Source organism: Microcaecilia unicolor, chromosome 2, assembly GCF_901765095.1.
Source record: "Microcaecilia unicolor chromosome 2, aMicUni1.1, whole genome shotgun sequence".
NCBI lineage: Eukaryota > Metazoa > Chordata > Amphibia > Gymnophiona > Siphonopidae > Microcaecilia > Microcaecilia unicolor.
In genome coordinates, this window is record NC_044032.1 from 152,752,866 (window position 1) to 152,769,821 (window position 16,956).

The 16,956-nt window shown below is 43.0% G+C and overlaps 1 protein-coding gene across 1 annotated transcript in view; it reads right to left on the reverse strand.

Annotated features, from left to right (window-relative positions):
* Window positions 1-2,010: 2,010 nt before the first annotated feature.
* Window positions 2,011-16,956, reverse strand: part of RIOK2 (RIO kinase 2) — a 68,612-nt gene continuing 53,666 nt past the window's right edge. Inside the window, exons 9-10 of the mRNA XM_030193414.1 lie at window positions 15,968-16,061; window positions 2,011-2,239 (exon numbers count right to left, since the gene is read on the reverse strand). Coding sequence (XP_030049274.1) covers window positions 2,078-2,239; window positions 15,968-16,061 — 256 coding nt within the window. The 3' untranslated portion in view covers window positions 2,011-2,077. The remainder of the gene's footprint in view (window positions 2,240-15,967; window positions 16,062-16,956) is intronic.

Genomic DNA, 16,956 nt, shown 5'->3' on the forward strand with positions numbered 1-16,956 from the left:
ATGAGGGTGGGGTGGGTGGATGAGGGACAGGGAGATATGCATGGTGATGAGGGTGACAAAGCAGTAGAATTTTATGGTTTATAATGGGCTAGAAAACCCAGATCTTTGTTAAGTACTGTCTGGTAGGTGTCAAAATATTAATCATTCTGACTTCAAAGGTCTTACATTCCTGGATTGTCTTAAAGTTTCACTAGGCATATCTCCCTGTCCCTCATCCACGCGGATCTCCCTGTCTCTCACCTAACCCACCTCACCTTCATCCTGTGAGACTTGTCAGTGGAATGCTTTGATGTTTCACTTATATATACTGTGGCAATACTTATATGATTATACTCCTATATTTGTCTCTCTGAAGATGTACTAGGGCCGAGTGCCTACATTTATACTCAAATTTTGACTTCATCTTAGCTCCTTACATGCACTGCTGCACACCAGGCAACAAGTTTTTTCTGTCTTGAGTGGTAGTGATGGCTTCTATTTTCTCCTGAGTAGCACCTCCGTTGCACATGCCCCGAACCCACTTTCTGGTAAGTGTACTCTCTGTATATGGGGCAAAACTGAGCTAGGGCAGTCAGAAGTGTTTTTTTTTTTTTTTTTTAAAGCGTTGGCTGCCATAACTGAATTCAATCTGGATATTCAGTGCTGGATATTGGGTCAGTAGCTGATGCTGAATATCTGGATTCAACAGTGACCACTGGTGCTGTCCGGGTAGTGGCTTTATTCAGCACACTCTCTCAATAGCTAACTAGATAAAGTCAGAACAGCTTTTCCTTTTACTGTCCTAAAGATCTGGATAGTTATCCAGTTAGCATAAATACATAAGAATGGCCATACTAGGACAGATCAAAGGTCCATCAAACCCAGTATCCTGTTTCTAACAGTGGCCAACAAAATAAAAATATTCCAAACTGCTTATCCCAAGACTAAGCAGTGGATTTTCCCCAAGTCCCCAAGCTGGTGGTAACCTGCTGAGTAGCTCTGTTGAGCAGAGAATATACACTTTTCTTCTCAAGTATTGCTGAGTACCTTCAACATACTCATCATATGTTGTGTAAAAAGGTTCACTGCTTCTGCTGTAGGGCCTTGAATATTCAAACATGCTCAAGGCCTGCCATCATGACCCCCCTCTGAAACTGGAAATTCAGAGGGGGTGGGACCTGCCAAGCCTTCAACATGCTCGGATAAGCTCAAGGTCCTGCAGCTGGGAGCAATGAGTCATTTTGAAGACTGACAGCCGTCTCCAAAACTGTGTCACTAGAGGCAGATTCTTTGTATGCCTAGTAGTACAGCCAGCCCTGCATTGTGCCCTTTAAATAAGTGCCTCTGTATGGTTGACTAAAGCATGTGATGGAAGTGCTGAGTGTTAATACCCACCATGATTTTCACATGCCTTAAAGTGTATTCTCTCATGTGGGTACTGCACGTACAAAAACTAGGCCAAGGTGGATATCATATACATTGAAAGATTCTGGATTATTTTCTGGAAGAAGAAATTGTTAATGAACCGAAGATTTTGCACATTTGAGCTAAGAATAGAAAATTTCAGCAGATGCATTCAGAATCTTTTTGAAAAACAAAATCTTATATAAATATTTGCTATTTTTGAAGAGTGGTACACAAATGAATTTAGAAAAATAAAGTGTTTACTAAGAATATTGTGTGAAGCAAGAATAATTTTTCTGTAATTTATTTCAAATGAAGTTTGAAATATTAGAAAACTAAAAAACAAACAAGAAACAAAACAAAAACCTAAGAATTTGCAACCATGATTAATGTTGACATTAGGGAAGGGGGGAAAACCTACCTAGCTTCTTTATGAGTGCTTGTTTTAGTCAATTTTTTGATTTGTGTGTCACTTGTGCTCTTGATTTCATTTTCAGTGTAGTATCAATCATCATGCACATTAAAGTTGGTTTTCTTTCGATTGCATTTAAACCCCCACCCCCTGCAAATGCAATACCAAACAAATGCAAATACTTTTTTCTTTATATAGTCAAACTGGGCTATATATCCAATTTTGTTGAAATTTATTACATCCAAAACATTGATGCTACAGATAACGTTACAGTTTTAGCAACTAGCCCCAAAAGCTAGCAGCATCCAAACTCCATTTAATATTGTGCATATGGTCTCGATGCTGTTTGGTATACACATTTGCCTCTCCTTTCTGTAAACGTCTTCTGAGAGTAGATTTTTGTTGCTTAGTCAGTTGACGTTTCACTTTCTGTTTCACAAGCTCCTGAAGAAAGAAAGCAACTGTGTAAGATTAGCAATACATGTACACTCAAACAAAAAGAACAGGGCACTTACATACTAAAAACTCATCTAGATCTTCAAAATGTCTTTTGTTGCTAAAGTACAAAATTAAAAAGAAAAATTTGCTTGAAAATGGAACCTATTACACAAATTCATTTAAGCAGTAACGCAACCAGTTTTAATAATAAAAAACACAATGGAACCTATTACACAAATTCATTTAAGCAGTAACGCAACCAGTTTTAATAATAAAAAACACAACACACACACACACACAAACCTTAACACATTTTCTTCTAAATCAGAAGGAGTCACATTTCAATATTTGTATTTTTACTTTTCACAACTTTGGTCTTCATTTGCTTTTTTTGTTTGGAAAAAAAAAAAAAAAGAGAGAGAGACCCAAAGTCCAGAAACAGCAGCCAACAGGTTAATTAATTACTTATCATTTCTATAGCGTACGTCTAGTAGCGCTATAGAAATGATGAGTAGTAGTAATTAGGCATAAAGACCCTTGTTTATGTGTGTCTCTCTTTTTGAACAAGTTATTGGTCACATAAAGCAAACTTACAGTACAATGAATCTGAAACAACTTTCCTCTCAACATTACATCTCTGGTGAAGGGTTGAACACGAGGGAAACGATAGGTCATGGCTTTTAGGGATGTGCTTTAAAAACCCTAATTCTTAAACTTCTCTGCGATATAAATCACTACAAAACTAATGACTTCGCATGGAATACATTTTGTAACATTTTGGTGATAGCAAATAAAAGACACATTTAAGAAAAAAAACCCCACTTCCTAAACTACCTCTATCCTCTACCACTACTTTGAACAGATCAGTCAGACAAGAAAACTATTATTGATATTTGCTAATTTTGGTCATGTTGAACTTTGTACCATGCAGTGGTTGTCCAAGCTTCTGTTCACTTAAGGATTCATTGAAACAAACAGCTTGACCAGAGGTGTTCAAACCTTTGCAAACAAATGCATAGTTTTCAATTTAGTCATGCACACTTTTTTCCTTTTCACTACTGCTAAAATGTGTACCTTTTCTGACCATCCTACTAAACCTCCCCTCCCCAAACAAAACTCATCCACCTTTGTCACCGACTGCTTACACTACTACAACTTGTACTAGCAGGTCTCCTAATTCATCTCTCTCTATTACAGTTCATTCAAAATTCACCTGAACCTGCTATTCCATCTCCCTCCTCCCTCTGACATGTTCCTGTAATGTGTCTCAACTTTAATCTCAAGCTGTTGTAGATCTGCTCCAGCTTGGCTTTTGCCCTCTACATTCCATAAAAAAACACCCACAATTCTAATTCACCTTGACCTATCTGCTGCTTTTGATATCATTGATCATTATCTACTCTGACAAACTGTAATCAACTGGATTTAAGGACTATATCATATCTTGTTTTTCTTCATATCTTTCTCATTTTACTATTTATACCTCTTAGTGGTTCTTCCTCTATCACTATTCTGGTGCCATTTGGAATGTCACAGCGTACTGTCATGGATCTTCTTCCCTTGGCATTCTGTGCTCCTACAACTTTATGTTGATGACTCAGATCTACCTCTCTACAGCAGAAATGTAATCAAGAACCCAGTTCCACATCTCAGCCCAATGGAGCATCACCTGGTTGCTCCACTGCTATAGTAAACTTAACATTGCAAATTTATCTTTAACACTTGAACTTCTTTCACCTCAAACCCACTTCTTTTTTTTCTGTCTTTAGATGGTACTCTCAAGCTCATAATCTTGGGATGCCCCCTCTCCTTGTCTACACACAGCCAGAACACAAATTATAGAAACAAAGAAAAATGTAGGTAAAGACCACATTCCCTATCCGGTCTGCCCATCCATGCCACCTACTCTCCCTCTCAATACCTTTGAGATCCTATGTACTTGTCTTCTGAATTCACTTCCACCTGGAGGCCATTCCATGAATTCACCACCCTTTCCATAAAGTAGTATTTCCTCAGGTTACTTCTCTCTTTTCACCTAACTCCTATGACCCCTTGTTCCGTAGAGCTCCTTTCAATAAAGAAACTTTCCTCCTGTGCATTTATGCCACGTAGGTATTTAAATGTCTCTATCGTATCTCCTCTCTCCTGCCTTTCTTCCAAAGTATACATAGTGAGATCTTTAAGTCTATACCCATACGTTTTATGACAAAGATCATGGACCATTTTAGTAGCCACCCTCTAGACCAACTCCATCCTGTTTATATCTTTTTGAAGGTGTGGTCTACAGAATTGTACACAATATTCTAAATGAGGTCTCACCAGTGCCTTATACAGGGGAATAACTACCTCCTTTTTCTGCTGGCCATTCCTCTCCCTATGCATCTAAGCATCCTTCTAGCTTTTCGCAATTACCTTTTCTACCTGGTTGGCCACATATGATCACACCCAAGTCCTACATCTCTTTTGTGCACAAACGTTCTTCACCCCCTACACTGTACCTTTCCCTCAGGTTTTTGCAGCCCAAATGCATGGCCCTGCATTTTTTAGCATTAAATCAGCTGCAAAATTCCAGACCATTCCTTCAGTTTCACTAAGCCCTTCCTCACGCTATCCACACCATCGGGGTGCCTACCCTATTTAAGATTTTGGTGTCTTCCGCAAAGAGGAAAAACCTTATGAAACAGCCCTTCAGTAATATTGCTTACAAAAATGTTAAAAAGAACTAGACCAAGAACTAAACCTTGCAGTACACAACTGGTAACAACATTTTCCTCAGAATGATATCCATTTACCATTACCCTCTGTTTCCTTTCACTCAACCAGTTCCTAACCTAGCCAATCACTTACTTGAGGGTTATACCAAGGGCATTCAGTTTATTTATTAGTTGTCTACGTGGAACCGTGTAAAAGACTTTGGAATGGAAGAGTAGCCTAATGGTTAGTGCAGTGGGTGAGAACCTGGGGAACCGGGTTCAATTCCCACTGCAGCTCCTTGTGACTCTGGGCAAGTCACTTAGCCCTCCATTGTCCCAGGTACAAAACTTTGATTGTGAACCCAGTAGGGACAAAAAAGTACCTGCAAAGAGTATGTAAACCACTTTGGCTGTACCACAGAAAGGCATGACCCAATCTAAATACACCACAACTAGCGCTCTCCCTTGATCCAATTTTCTGGTCACCCAATCAGAGAAATGAATCAGATTTGTCTGATAAGACCTGCCTCTAGAGAACCCATGTTCTAATTCAATTTAGTCATTGGATTCCAAAAACTTTACTATTCTGTTTTAAAAGCGTTTCCATCCCAACCTCTTCCTTACTTCCGTTTTTGTTGAAAGGGACATTACATTACATCTAAGTCTTTTAGCCCGCATATATCTATACAGTTCAATGCGGCTAACAAAAGAGCTACAGCATACTCTAGGAAGTCACAATGAAGTAAAAGCCAAGAATACACACCTAAATCAAGTTTCAAACTTAAATAAAAATGGTCTTATATTGTCTCCTAAACTGATAATTTCTAACTGATCTAAGTGACATAGGTTGTGCATTCCAAGACAGAGCAGCTTGATATGACAAAGACTTCAGATGCCTAACCGTTGACTGCTGTTCTCTAGTCCTCCGGGACTATTTCTGACTCTAGAAAAGATTGAAAAGGTCAAATGGCGGAGCCGCTAGAACAGGCTTGTCCAAACTCTTTATCGGGGGCTACATTTTATATTTTGTTACATTTGAAGGGCTAAGAGATGTGTCTGCAAGTGTGCACAAACTTGCGCTTTCTCTATCTTATGCAAACCCCCTCAGCCTCTCTCTCTCTCCCATATAACCTCTCACAGCCTTCACCCAGTCTCTTTTTCTCCCATGTACTCCCCCCCCCCCCACAGCCTTCACCCAGTTTTTTCCCCTCACCTGGCTTCAACAAATGAAGAAACTACAGGATTTCTGCATCCCTGCTGCGACTTGGCTCCTTGAAAGCTTGAGCTCAAATTTTCAGAATGCCAAGTTGTGGTGAAGATTCCGTGAATTGTTGAGCTTCTGTGGGCCAGGAAGAATCACTTGGTGAGCCGGGATCTGGCCCACAGGCCATAGGTTGGACAAGCCTGCATTATAACTCCTTTGGCTCCTTCTGTACCCTTGGATGTATGCCATCCGGCCCCATCGCTTTGTTCACCTTCAGTTTAGCCAGCTTCTCACGGAGTCCTCTGAAAATCGTTCTGGGACCACCACTCTTCCATTCCTATTTGTGTTGGTCTTCTGTGGTCCTACTCCCAAGTCCTTCAGCTGTGATGCCTTCCTCTTCATCTCTAAAATGCAACCTTTTTTTTTTTTAGCCTGCTACCAACATTCACTTATCACCTCTCAGACTACTGCAATCTACTGCTTACAGATCTTCTACTGAAACATCATCTACAAACATTCAAAATTCTGCTGCGTGATATACCTTCCTCAACATTGCTGAGGTAAGAGATGTCAAACTGTAATCCTGCAGAGTGGCAAACCAGATTTTCAGAATACTCCTAATGAATATTCATAACATCAATTTGCATGAACTGCCTCTAGGCTGCTTCACAGTTCTCCAGGACTGCACTTTGAAACATCCGACATAGATGATGTCAATTTCCCTGCAAGTCATCATCTGATTTCTCCCACCTCAAACTTGTGTATCTAAAATCAAACACTAATATTTCATGGCCATCAGTATTACACAACACTATTTCTGATTTAAATTTGACTTTATTTTCTCTAATTCAGGCATATAAACTCCAACCAGAACCTGTTACAAAAGATGACTAATCAGGCAATAATAAATATACTTTTTTTTTATAGGTAGATGTATTGTGTGTCCAGGTGGACTTATATAAGGCCCTAACCAAAAGAACTTGCAACCTACATGGATACCTGAGGCAATGGGATATAAACGTTTCCCAAGATTATAAGTGTCAGTGGGAGACAGTAATTGAAAATTGACTTTCCTGGTTCGTAAGGTAAGGCAGGGAAACTATACCTGTACCCAAATGTAACTTGTCTTTAGCTACCAAGGAAAAGATGAGAGACAAATCCAAATAATTAAAGTATAAAAGACAAGATTCACTAAAAGATGCAATAATAAATCTTGGGATTTATAAAAGGACTAGTATAAAAGGCCCGTTTCGGTAGGCAATGAAACGGGCGCTAGCAAGGTAATCCCCCCCCCCCCCGGCAGCGTCCTTCCTGTCTCCCCTGCCCCCCCTACAGCCACCCATCTGGTCTCAGGACCCCCTCCCCACCAACCCTCCTCTGCCCCAGCAGCCACGCATGTGCAGCGGCCCTCCTCTCTCCCCTGCTCCCCCTTTAGCCACCCATGTCCAGCGACTCTCCTCTCCCCCTGCAGCCACCCATGTCCAGCGACCCTCCTCTCCCCTGCCCCACCCATGTCCAATGACCCTCCTCTCCTTTCCCCTTGCCCCCCTGTGGCCACCCATGTCCAGCGACCCACCTCTCCCCTGCCCCCCTGCAGCCACCCATGTCCAACGACCCTCCTCTCCTTTCCCCTTGCCCCCCCCCCCGCAGCCACCCATGTCCAGTGACCCTCCTCTCCCCCTGCCCCCCCTGCAGCGTCCCTTCTGTCTCCCCTGCCCTCCCCTGCAGCCACCCATCTGGTCTCAGGACCCCCTCCCCACCTCCCTCTTCCCTGCCCCCCCCTGCAGCCACCCATGTCCAGCGACTCTCCTCTCCCCCTGCAGCCACCCATGTCCAGCGACCCTCCTCTCCCCTGCCCCCCCTGCAACCACCCATGTCCAACGACCCTCCTCTCCTTTCCCCTTGCCCCCTGTAGCCACCCATGTCCAGCGACCCACCTCTCCCCTGCCCCCCTGCAGCCACCCATGTCCAACGACTCTCCTCTCCTTTCCCCTTGCCCCCCCTGCAGCCACCCATGTCCAGTGACCCTCCTCTCCCCCTGCCCCCCCTGCAGCGTCCCTTCTGTCTCCCCAGCCCTCACCTGCAGCCACCCATCTGGTCTCAGGACCCCCTCCCCACCTCCCTCTTCCCTGCCCCCCCTGCAGCCATCCATGTCCAGCGACCCTCCTCTCCTCCTGCAGCCATCCATGTCCAGCGACCCTCCCCTCCCCCCTTGGCGCATCACCCAAACACCTACCCCCCCAGCGCATCACCCAAGCCCCTACCCCTCCCCTCGGGCACATCAACCCCCTCGCCACCCGCAGCCACCAATACTAACGCTGTCCAGCCGCTGCTGCGTCTCCTGTTGAGCAGCAGCGACCGGTACAAAAAGAAAAAAGCAAAAAAAAAAAAAAAAAAGATTTTAAACCTGAAACACGGCTCTGTAGACAGCCATCTGGCATTGGCTGTCATCTCTGCAGCCGCTCCTCCTCTCCCCTCTGACGTCGCTGCGCTCCTCCAGGGTCTTCCTGCAGGGGCAGTGACGTGGAGGGGAGAGGAGGAGCGGCTGCAGTGACAACAGCCAATGCCAGATGGCTGTCTACGGAGCCGTGTTTCAGGTTAAAAATCTGTTTTTGGCTTTTTTTTTTTTTTTGTACCGGCCACTGCTGCTCCACAGGAGAAGCAGCAGCGGCCGGACAGCGTTAGTATTGGCAGCTGCGGGTGGCGAGGGAGTTGATGTTCCCGAGAAGGGGGGGGGGGGGGGGTCTTGGGTGATGCGTCGAGGGGGGGGGGGGCACTGACAGCTGTTTCCCAGGCAGGGGGAGGAGTAGGGAAAGACGCGGAGCGTGTTTCCCTACTCCCCCCCCTTGCCTTGGATTCAGCTGTCAGTGACATCACTGACATCAGTGCATTCTAAACTGCCTAGCAAACCACCTCCGAGGGAGCCACGGTACCAGGCACATTAGAATGTTGGAGGTGAGAATTATTATATAGGATTATTGCAAAAAGTTTATTTTTCATTACAAACTGAAAGGTACTGGTGGGTGAAATACTGGACATTGAGATAAATATACATTTTAAGTGACTACTTTATTTATCTTTAGGTTTAAGAAGTGTGACATCCAGAACAAATGCCTTCATGACCTCATCAAATTACAGACCATGCCATCTTTCAGCCTCGGAATAGACATTATGAAGGCAAGTTCTATATAATGGAGCGCACACTACAGGTGCTGGGTGTGCACCTATTTCAAGCCTATTCCATAAACAGTAAAGCAGGAAAAAGGAGGTGAGAGTGCCCCTGTATAAGTCTCTGGTGAGACCTCACTCAAGTATCTCTGTACAATTCTGATATAAGCAGGATGGAATTGGTCCAATGGGCAGTTTGGTCTGTGGTCTTTGTCATAAAACCTATGGGGACAGACAAAGATCTCAATAAGTACGCAAAATGAATGCTTTGGAAGAAAGATGGGAGACGGGAGATATGATAGAGACAGTTAAAATACCTATCTGGCATAAATGCACAGGTGGTGAGATTCTTTCAATTGAAAGGAAGCTCTGGAATGAGGGGGCATAGAATGAAGGTGAAAGGGGATAGACTAAGTAATCTAAGGAAATACTTTACGGAAAGTGTGGTGGATGTGTGGAACGGCCTCCCAGCGGAGACAAAGATTATACCTGAATTCAAGAAAGCATGGAACAAGAATGTAGGATCTCTAAGGGAGAGGAGGGGCTAGCAGATGGTATGGATGATATGGTCTATATCTGCTATCATTTTCTATGTTTAAGAAAAGTAGGTAAAAGTAGGTACTTAATTTCCTTTGTAGAATATCAACACAAATAGCTTAGAATGCAAGCACATTTAGGTGTAATCACTTACATTAGCTTTATTGCTGGTGTAAGTGCTCACGTCCAGATATTAGCAAGATGGCATTCAGTAATTAATGCATCCACCCAAACTATGTCCAAAATGCAGGCCCCCAGCAAAGTACATGATGTCAAATCACGATGCATACTTTATAGTTAGTAGACATTCTGTAAGAGGCCACTTATGTGCGTGAATGACGAATACTGTTTACACACTTTCCTGCCATCTAAAACTAGGTGGCTTCTCACAGAATACCTTCTAAATTAGAACACTGAAACAACATACCGCCTACCCACATACACTTTTGCATGATGATTAATAAATTAGATCTGGGGAGAAAAGATCCTTGCATTTGGCTTAATATATTCCAAAAACATCATTAGATTTACACTAGATTAAAAAAAATGGTACTAGAAAAACTGTCTAAAAGCTCATGATATGTTAAGCACATCATGCCACTAGCTTCTCTAAAATAAGCAACTTGATGTGTTTTATGTCAAGTTGTACAATTTTTGTCAGGTCTGATTTCAGTTGTTAAATTACTCTAAGGATAAACAATTTAAAAAACACTTTTCTTCACTTGCTCTCTTTGTTCAAGCATTACATTTGCCAGTACATCTAACAAGATAGCTGGAAGCAAAATGCCTCCATCCTGTGGTAGAACAGAGTATATGCACACAACTCCTAGTTAAGCTGCATTTAAGAAACAGAAAGGTTTGCAACTCATTGCCAATGATGTCTCAGTTGATACAAATCTCAAGACTATGTTCTATTTGCAACTTATAATATAAACTTTATATCCATGGTTTTATTTTATAAGTTTTATTATACAAAGCAGCTATGCAGGAGGTCTTAAACAGCAATAGATATTGCTGCTTCAATTATGGCTTAATAATATTATTAAAAATAAAGAACTTGAATTTCCTTCACCAATCACTATGGAAAAGAGCTCAGTTAACCAAGGATTTCAACAAATTCATTGCAACCCCTCAGTTCAGAAACGTAATTTGACAATCTATATACACCATTCCTGTTGGCCCAAAAGCCTACCCAAAGCAGTGAACAATAATAATAAACTGTTGAAATGGAGTACAACCAAAATAGAAATAAAATCAATATAAAAAGCATCTTAACACACATACCTTGCATAAGGGATAGAAGTGTTAATTTGGAGCAGTAAAAACAAACCAACAACAACAAAAAGTCTGTAAGATGCTACTAGGTGGAGGTCAAACATCCACTCGGTGGCATACTGAAAGTTGGAGGCAGGAGCCGGAAGGTCAAGAAACAAAAGCATGTGTAGGGCCTTTGAGCCCCAGCCCACAGACCCACTAAAACCCTGCCCTTCAAAACAGGAAATATATCAGAGAGGGTGGGATGCAGCAGACCTTGAGTACATGCAGGGGCTCACAGGCCCTGCATCTGCTTTTATTCTCAGTGTTTGGGCTGCAGTTCTGAGGTTGGGTTCAGAAAGTAGAAAGTTAAGTGATAGCTGAAGGAAAGTACTGGATGGCAAGAAATTCTAGCTGGATAAGGGGGTACCTCAACACGGTCTATAATCTTATGTAGGTGACATACAAGTTCTGCCACCATCGCACCAGGCAGGCAAATTACCAAACAATTCTCACTTGCACCAGTCACCTATCTGCATGCCTAAAGACTGAATTGCTGACTACAATGGCCAGCTTAATCCTTGTTCTATTTTTTTTCTTTTCTTGACTGTCATGTTATTATTTTAATAATATTTATTTCATATGGGTTGCATACTAGACTTGGACTAACAGAGAGGGGATGGGCCAACCTATATCAGTTTTAAGTCAAACACAATATGGAATGGATGTCATGGTTCATAAGAGGTGGGATAGATATGGAATTAGAACCACTATACTTGTGATTCCCAAAGGGGCACCTTTACACATTTCTACTAAAGTTTGCCATACTTTTTTGGTAATGGTTTATTAAAAAAAAAGTATACAAGGCTCATAGAAAATCAAAGATAAACAGTGGCAACAGTCACTAACAACGTGCACATAAGATGCAATGCAAGCATTTGTGGGGATAAAACCCCTACATATCACTATCAGCATTGCCAACCTGACAATAAAAATATAGACTCTGGCAAACTTCAGTTTTCATGCAAAGGCCTGTTGTCCTAATAGGACTCAGACTTGCGTGCAGACAAGAAAGACACGGTCAGACATTACCAAGGTTGCATATGGCCAAGAACAAGAACTGCACATTGCTACTGAACAAGCACTTCATGGTCAAAATGACCCGGCCACATGAAGCATGTGGCACAGCATTTTGGTTTGTTGTTCGATTGTGCCTGGAGTAAGAGTGACACTACGCTCCCATGCGGAGCAAGCAGGCATTTTGTGCTCATTATTGGTGCAGATCATAGTCACGCTTGATGTGAATTTAGCTTTCTGCTGTTCTCTTAATTTTAGGATAATTATTATCAAATGAACCCTGACGCAGGCGCTTTGCGCCGAAACACGATTCGTTTCAATGATATATGATGCAAAATTTAAAGTTTTTGCCCTGCTTGTGAAGGCTCCTGATACTTTTTTTGCTGTCACAGCATTTTAGTTTCCCATATCACAACATTGGGAATCAATAAATGTGTTGTTCCAGACTTTGCGGCTCATTTCACCCAAGAAATGGTATAAGAAGCCTCTGTGCAGACAAGTTATCTGAACGTTATCTACAGCAGTTATCCAAGAGCTGCTAATAGGGGAACAGATGATGAGCGATCTGAGTGGCTGTGCCATGGAGACACCCTAAGCTTGTTAAACACTGCCTGCTTCTGGCTGCATCTCCTGCCATCCTCAACCAGAGAAAGACATCACTCAACAGCTCTCTGCTGGCCCCCACAAGAGAGGGGGAGAGAGAGAGGGAGGGTTCTTCATCACTAGTTAGGTTGTAAAGCGAAGATAGATACCTGTAGAAGGTATTCTCAGAGGACAGCAGGCCATTCATTCTCACATGTGGGCAACGTCATCCACATCACCTGGTGTGGAGCGCTTTTAATAGAGTACATAACTTTAAGAGCACCTGCTTGAGACCCCACTACGCATGCATGAGCGCCTTCCCGCCCACTGCGAGAGCACAGAACCAGCAGTACAGTACAAAAGCATTCAAAACAAATCCAAGGGGAGGTGGGAGGGTATGTGAGAATGAATGGCCTGCTGTCCTCAGAGAATACCTGCTACAGGTACGTGTATTCACTTTCTCCAAGGACAAGCAAGCCATATCCTTCTCACATATGGGAATCCTTAGCTACCAGGCTCACTGAAAAACAACAGTAGATCAACTGGTACTCACAATGGCAAATTCAGTATGGATCAACCAGAAACTATATACGAACTGTGTGAGAGTGCAGCCTGGAACAAAACAAAATGGACCTAGGAGGGTGGAGTTGAATTCTAGAACCCAAGCAAATTCTGCAGAACTGCCTGCCCAATCCGACTATTGCATCAGGTATCTTATTCAAGGCAATAGTGAGATGTGAATGTGTGGACTGATGACCATGTTGCAACCTTACAGATCTCATCAATGGAGACTGCTGATCTCAAGTGGGCTACTGATGCTGCCATGGCTCTGACACCATGAGCCTTGACATGACCCTCAAGGGGCAGCCCAACCTGGACGTAAGTGAAAGAAATGCAATCTGTCAACCGATTAGAGATTGTGCATTTCCCTGAGGCGACCCTCGTCCTGTTTGGAAACAAAAACCTGGGTGGACAGTCTGTATGTTGTAGTCCGAGGTGTTCAGTGTGCTTTCGGAAAGAATGTTGGGAGAATGATAGGTTCAGATGGAACTCCGACACAACCTTATGGTGTGTGCAAAGAACTACTCTGTTATGAAGAAATTTTGTGTAAGGTGGATCCGCTACTAGGGCCTGAAGCTCACTGACCCTACGAGCTGAAGTTAACAGCCACCAAATACAAAACTTTCCAGGTCAAGTACTTCAGATGACAGGAATCTAGTGGCACAAAAGGAGTTTTCATCAGCTAAGTGACACATGACAGAGACAGAGGTTTGACAGAGGGCACTGACAACAGCAAACCTCTCATGAATCAAACAACTAGCGGCCTTCCAGAGATGGGCCTACCCTCCACATGATAAGCACAAATTGCACTGAGATGAACCCTTACGGAGTTGGACTTAAAACCTGATTCAAAGAGGTGTAGAAGGTACTCAAGCAAGGTATGTGTAGGTTAAGACAGATGATCTACGGCCTTACCCTCACACCAGATGGCAAACCTCATCCATTTGAAAGAATAATTCCTCTTAATGGAATCTTTCCTAGAAGCCATCAAGACTTTGGAGACACCCTCAGGAAGATGCGAGGAAGCAAATTCTAAGCCCTCAAGAGGGCCAGGGACTGGAGGTTGGGATGCAGAAGAGATCCCTCATTCTGCATTGAGGATCAGAAAAGAGTCCGATCTCCAATGTTCTTCAGAGGATAACTCCAAAAGAGGGAACCAAATATGTCTGGGCCAATAAGGGGAAATCAGGATCTTGGTTCCTTGGTCTTGCTTGAGTTTCAGCAAAGTCTTCTTCCCGCTCCCCCTAATGGAGGAGGAAGGCATCTGACGCTAGTCTGTCATGTGCCCTGACCCTGGAACAGTACTGATGGACTTTATGATTGTATGGAATGGCAGAGAGATCCACTGAGGGGGTGCCACACAATCAGATCTCCTAGGGAATGCACATACTGAGTGACCACTTGTGCGGTTGCATGACACTGCTTAGTCTGTCAGCCAGGATGTTAGATTTGCCTGCCAGGTAGGTAGGCCTTGAGCCTGATCCAATTCTGGATGGCCCACTGCCACATCTGGACAGCCTCCTGACACAGAAGGCATGATCCAGTACCTCCATGCTTGTTGGTATAATACATTGCAACCTGATTGCCCATTTGAATTCGCACAATTTGGTTGACCTTAGAGTATTCCAGATTGCATAGAAGATCTGCTTCCTGAGCTGACCAAGCATCTTGAGTGTGAAGACCATCAAAATGAGCTCTCCACCCCAGGCAGGATGTATCCGTTGTCAACACCTTCTGGGGCTGAGGAATTTGAAAAGGTAGCCTCAAGCTCAAACTGGATTGAATTGTCCACCAGAGGAGGGACTGAACCAACTCTGGTGACACTTGGATGACATCCGCTAGGTTCTCAGAGGCTTGGGACTACTGGGAAGCTAGGGTCTACTGGGCAGTTCTCATGTGAAGGCATATTATGAGTATGACATGCACCGTGGAGGCCACGTGGCCCAGTAACCGCAATATCTGCTGAGCTGTGACCAACTGGCAGGCTTGAACCAGAGTGGCTAGTGCGACTAGATCGTCCACCCTCGGCACAGAGAGAAAGGCTTGTACCTGCTGTGTGTCTAGCAGGGGCTCCAATGAACTCCAATTGGTTGCCGTGACCTCTTGTGGCAGACTCATGAGATTGTCACTATAGGTCATGGCAGCCATTTTGAGAGCACAGCTAGCAGGGGCAAACGAGGATCACTCCTGCCCCGACTACATCCCTAAACTGCCAGGGATTATAAGATAGGCCCAAGGGGGTGGGGGCACCTACAGACAGACAACTCCTATTCGGAGGGAGGGAGACAGGACAAAGCTCAAATTTTCGGCTTCCACGGAAAATACATGACCAGTTTCGGCCGAAACCAGGCAGAAAAGGATTTTAGGCCAGTTTTGGCACCATAAGCAAAACTGAAATTCAGTTAGCCTCTAATAGAGAAACATTTGACAGAAAAAAACAGTGGAAATGGAAGAGCTGAAAATAGCAAGCAGCTCTAGGGGAAACAAAAACAGGAAGAGGTGCAGAGGAAGCACAGCACATTCTAAATATTAACAAATGGATATTTGATTGTAAAGTACAAGATACGATAACAGTTTCAGACTATTATTAATATGCTATCCCAAGCAGCTTTTCCTCAAACACAGAAATGGGCAGAAAATGCCACAGTTTGTACTTACTGGTGGAATAGTTGAACAGGTCCCAACACTGCCAACAGAGGTGAGACTTGTAGTTCTTGTCCTATGTTCATTGATGTATGTCCTATCTTCATCTCTAAAATATTCATATACAAAAACACACCAGAAAAATGATTTAATTAATTTAGCAACAGATACACAAAGAGACCCTGTGCATCCTGCTTCAAGGGTAAGATTTGAAAACTTCTAGCTCAGTACAGTCAGGGATGTGCAAGGGTGTAACACACCAGTGAACCTTCAGACTTCATAGATACCTTTCATAGATATATGAAACAAAGATTAACATACATGCATGTTTCAGAAATCATGTCTCAGTGCTGGATAAATTTGTCATTTGATTTTTTTTAGGGAAAACTACCAAAAGAAATAAATATTCAAAAATATATCAAACTTATAAAATTAAAGGAAAACCATAAGGCAGTGGTTCTGCGCTAAACCCAGAAATTCAATGTCAGGCCAAGTACAGGCACTGGCATTGAATTTTCCGGGTTTGCAGATCCAGCTAACACATCCCTGTTTAAGTACGATATTCAGCAGTTAACCATCGTACTTAAACAGGGATGTGTTAGCTGGATCTGCAAACCCGGAAAATTCAATGCCAGTGCCTGTACTTGGCCTGCCATTGAATTTCTGGGTTTAGAACAGAAACACTGATTGCTGCCAGCTGATATCAGGCCCATAGTTTCTTATAAGAAGGTTTCTGATGTTTAATAGAAGTTAGATATACCACCTTATCCAGTGTGTGGATTAAGGCGGTTTATATAATAAAACAAAAACAACCAGAAAGAGGAACTCCAGCAAAAAATTGACAGGAGAGATATGGTATCCATTTTGACAAAAAAAAAAAAAAAAGGTATACATGCTCCAGGTGGGCCCCTGAGCTCACACTCCATCAGCTGTCTGCAGTGCTGCATCACCAAAGGCAGCTCTTAAAAAAAAAAAAAAAAAAAAAAGAAGTAAAAAATGGGTTT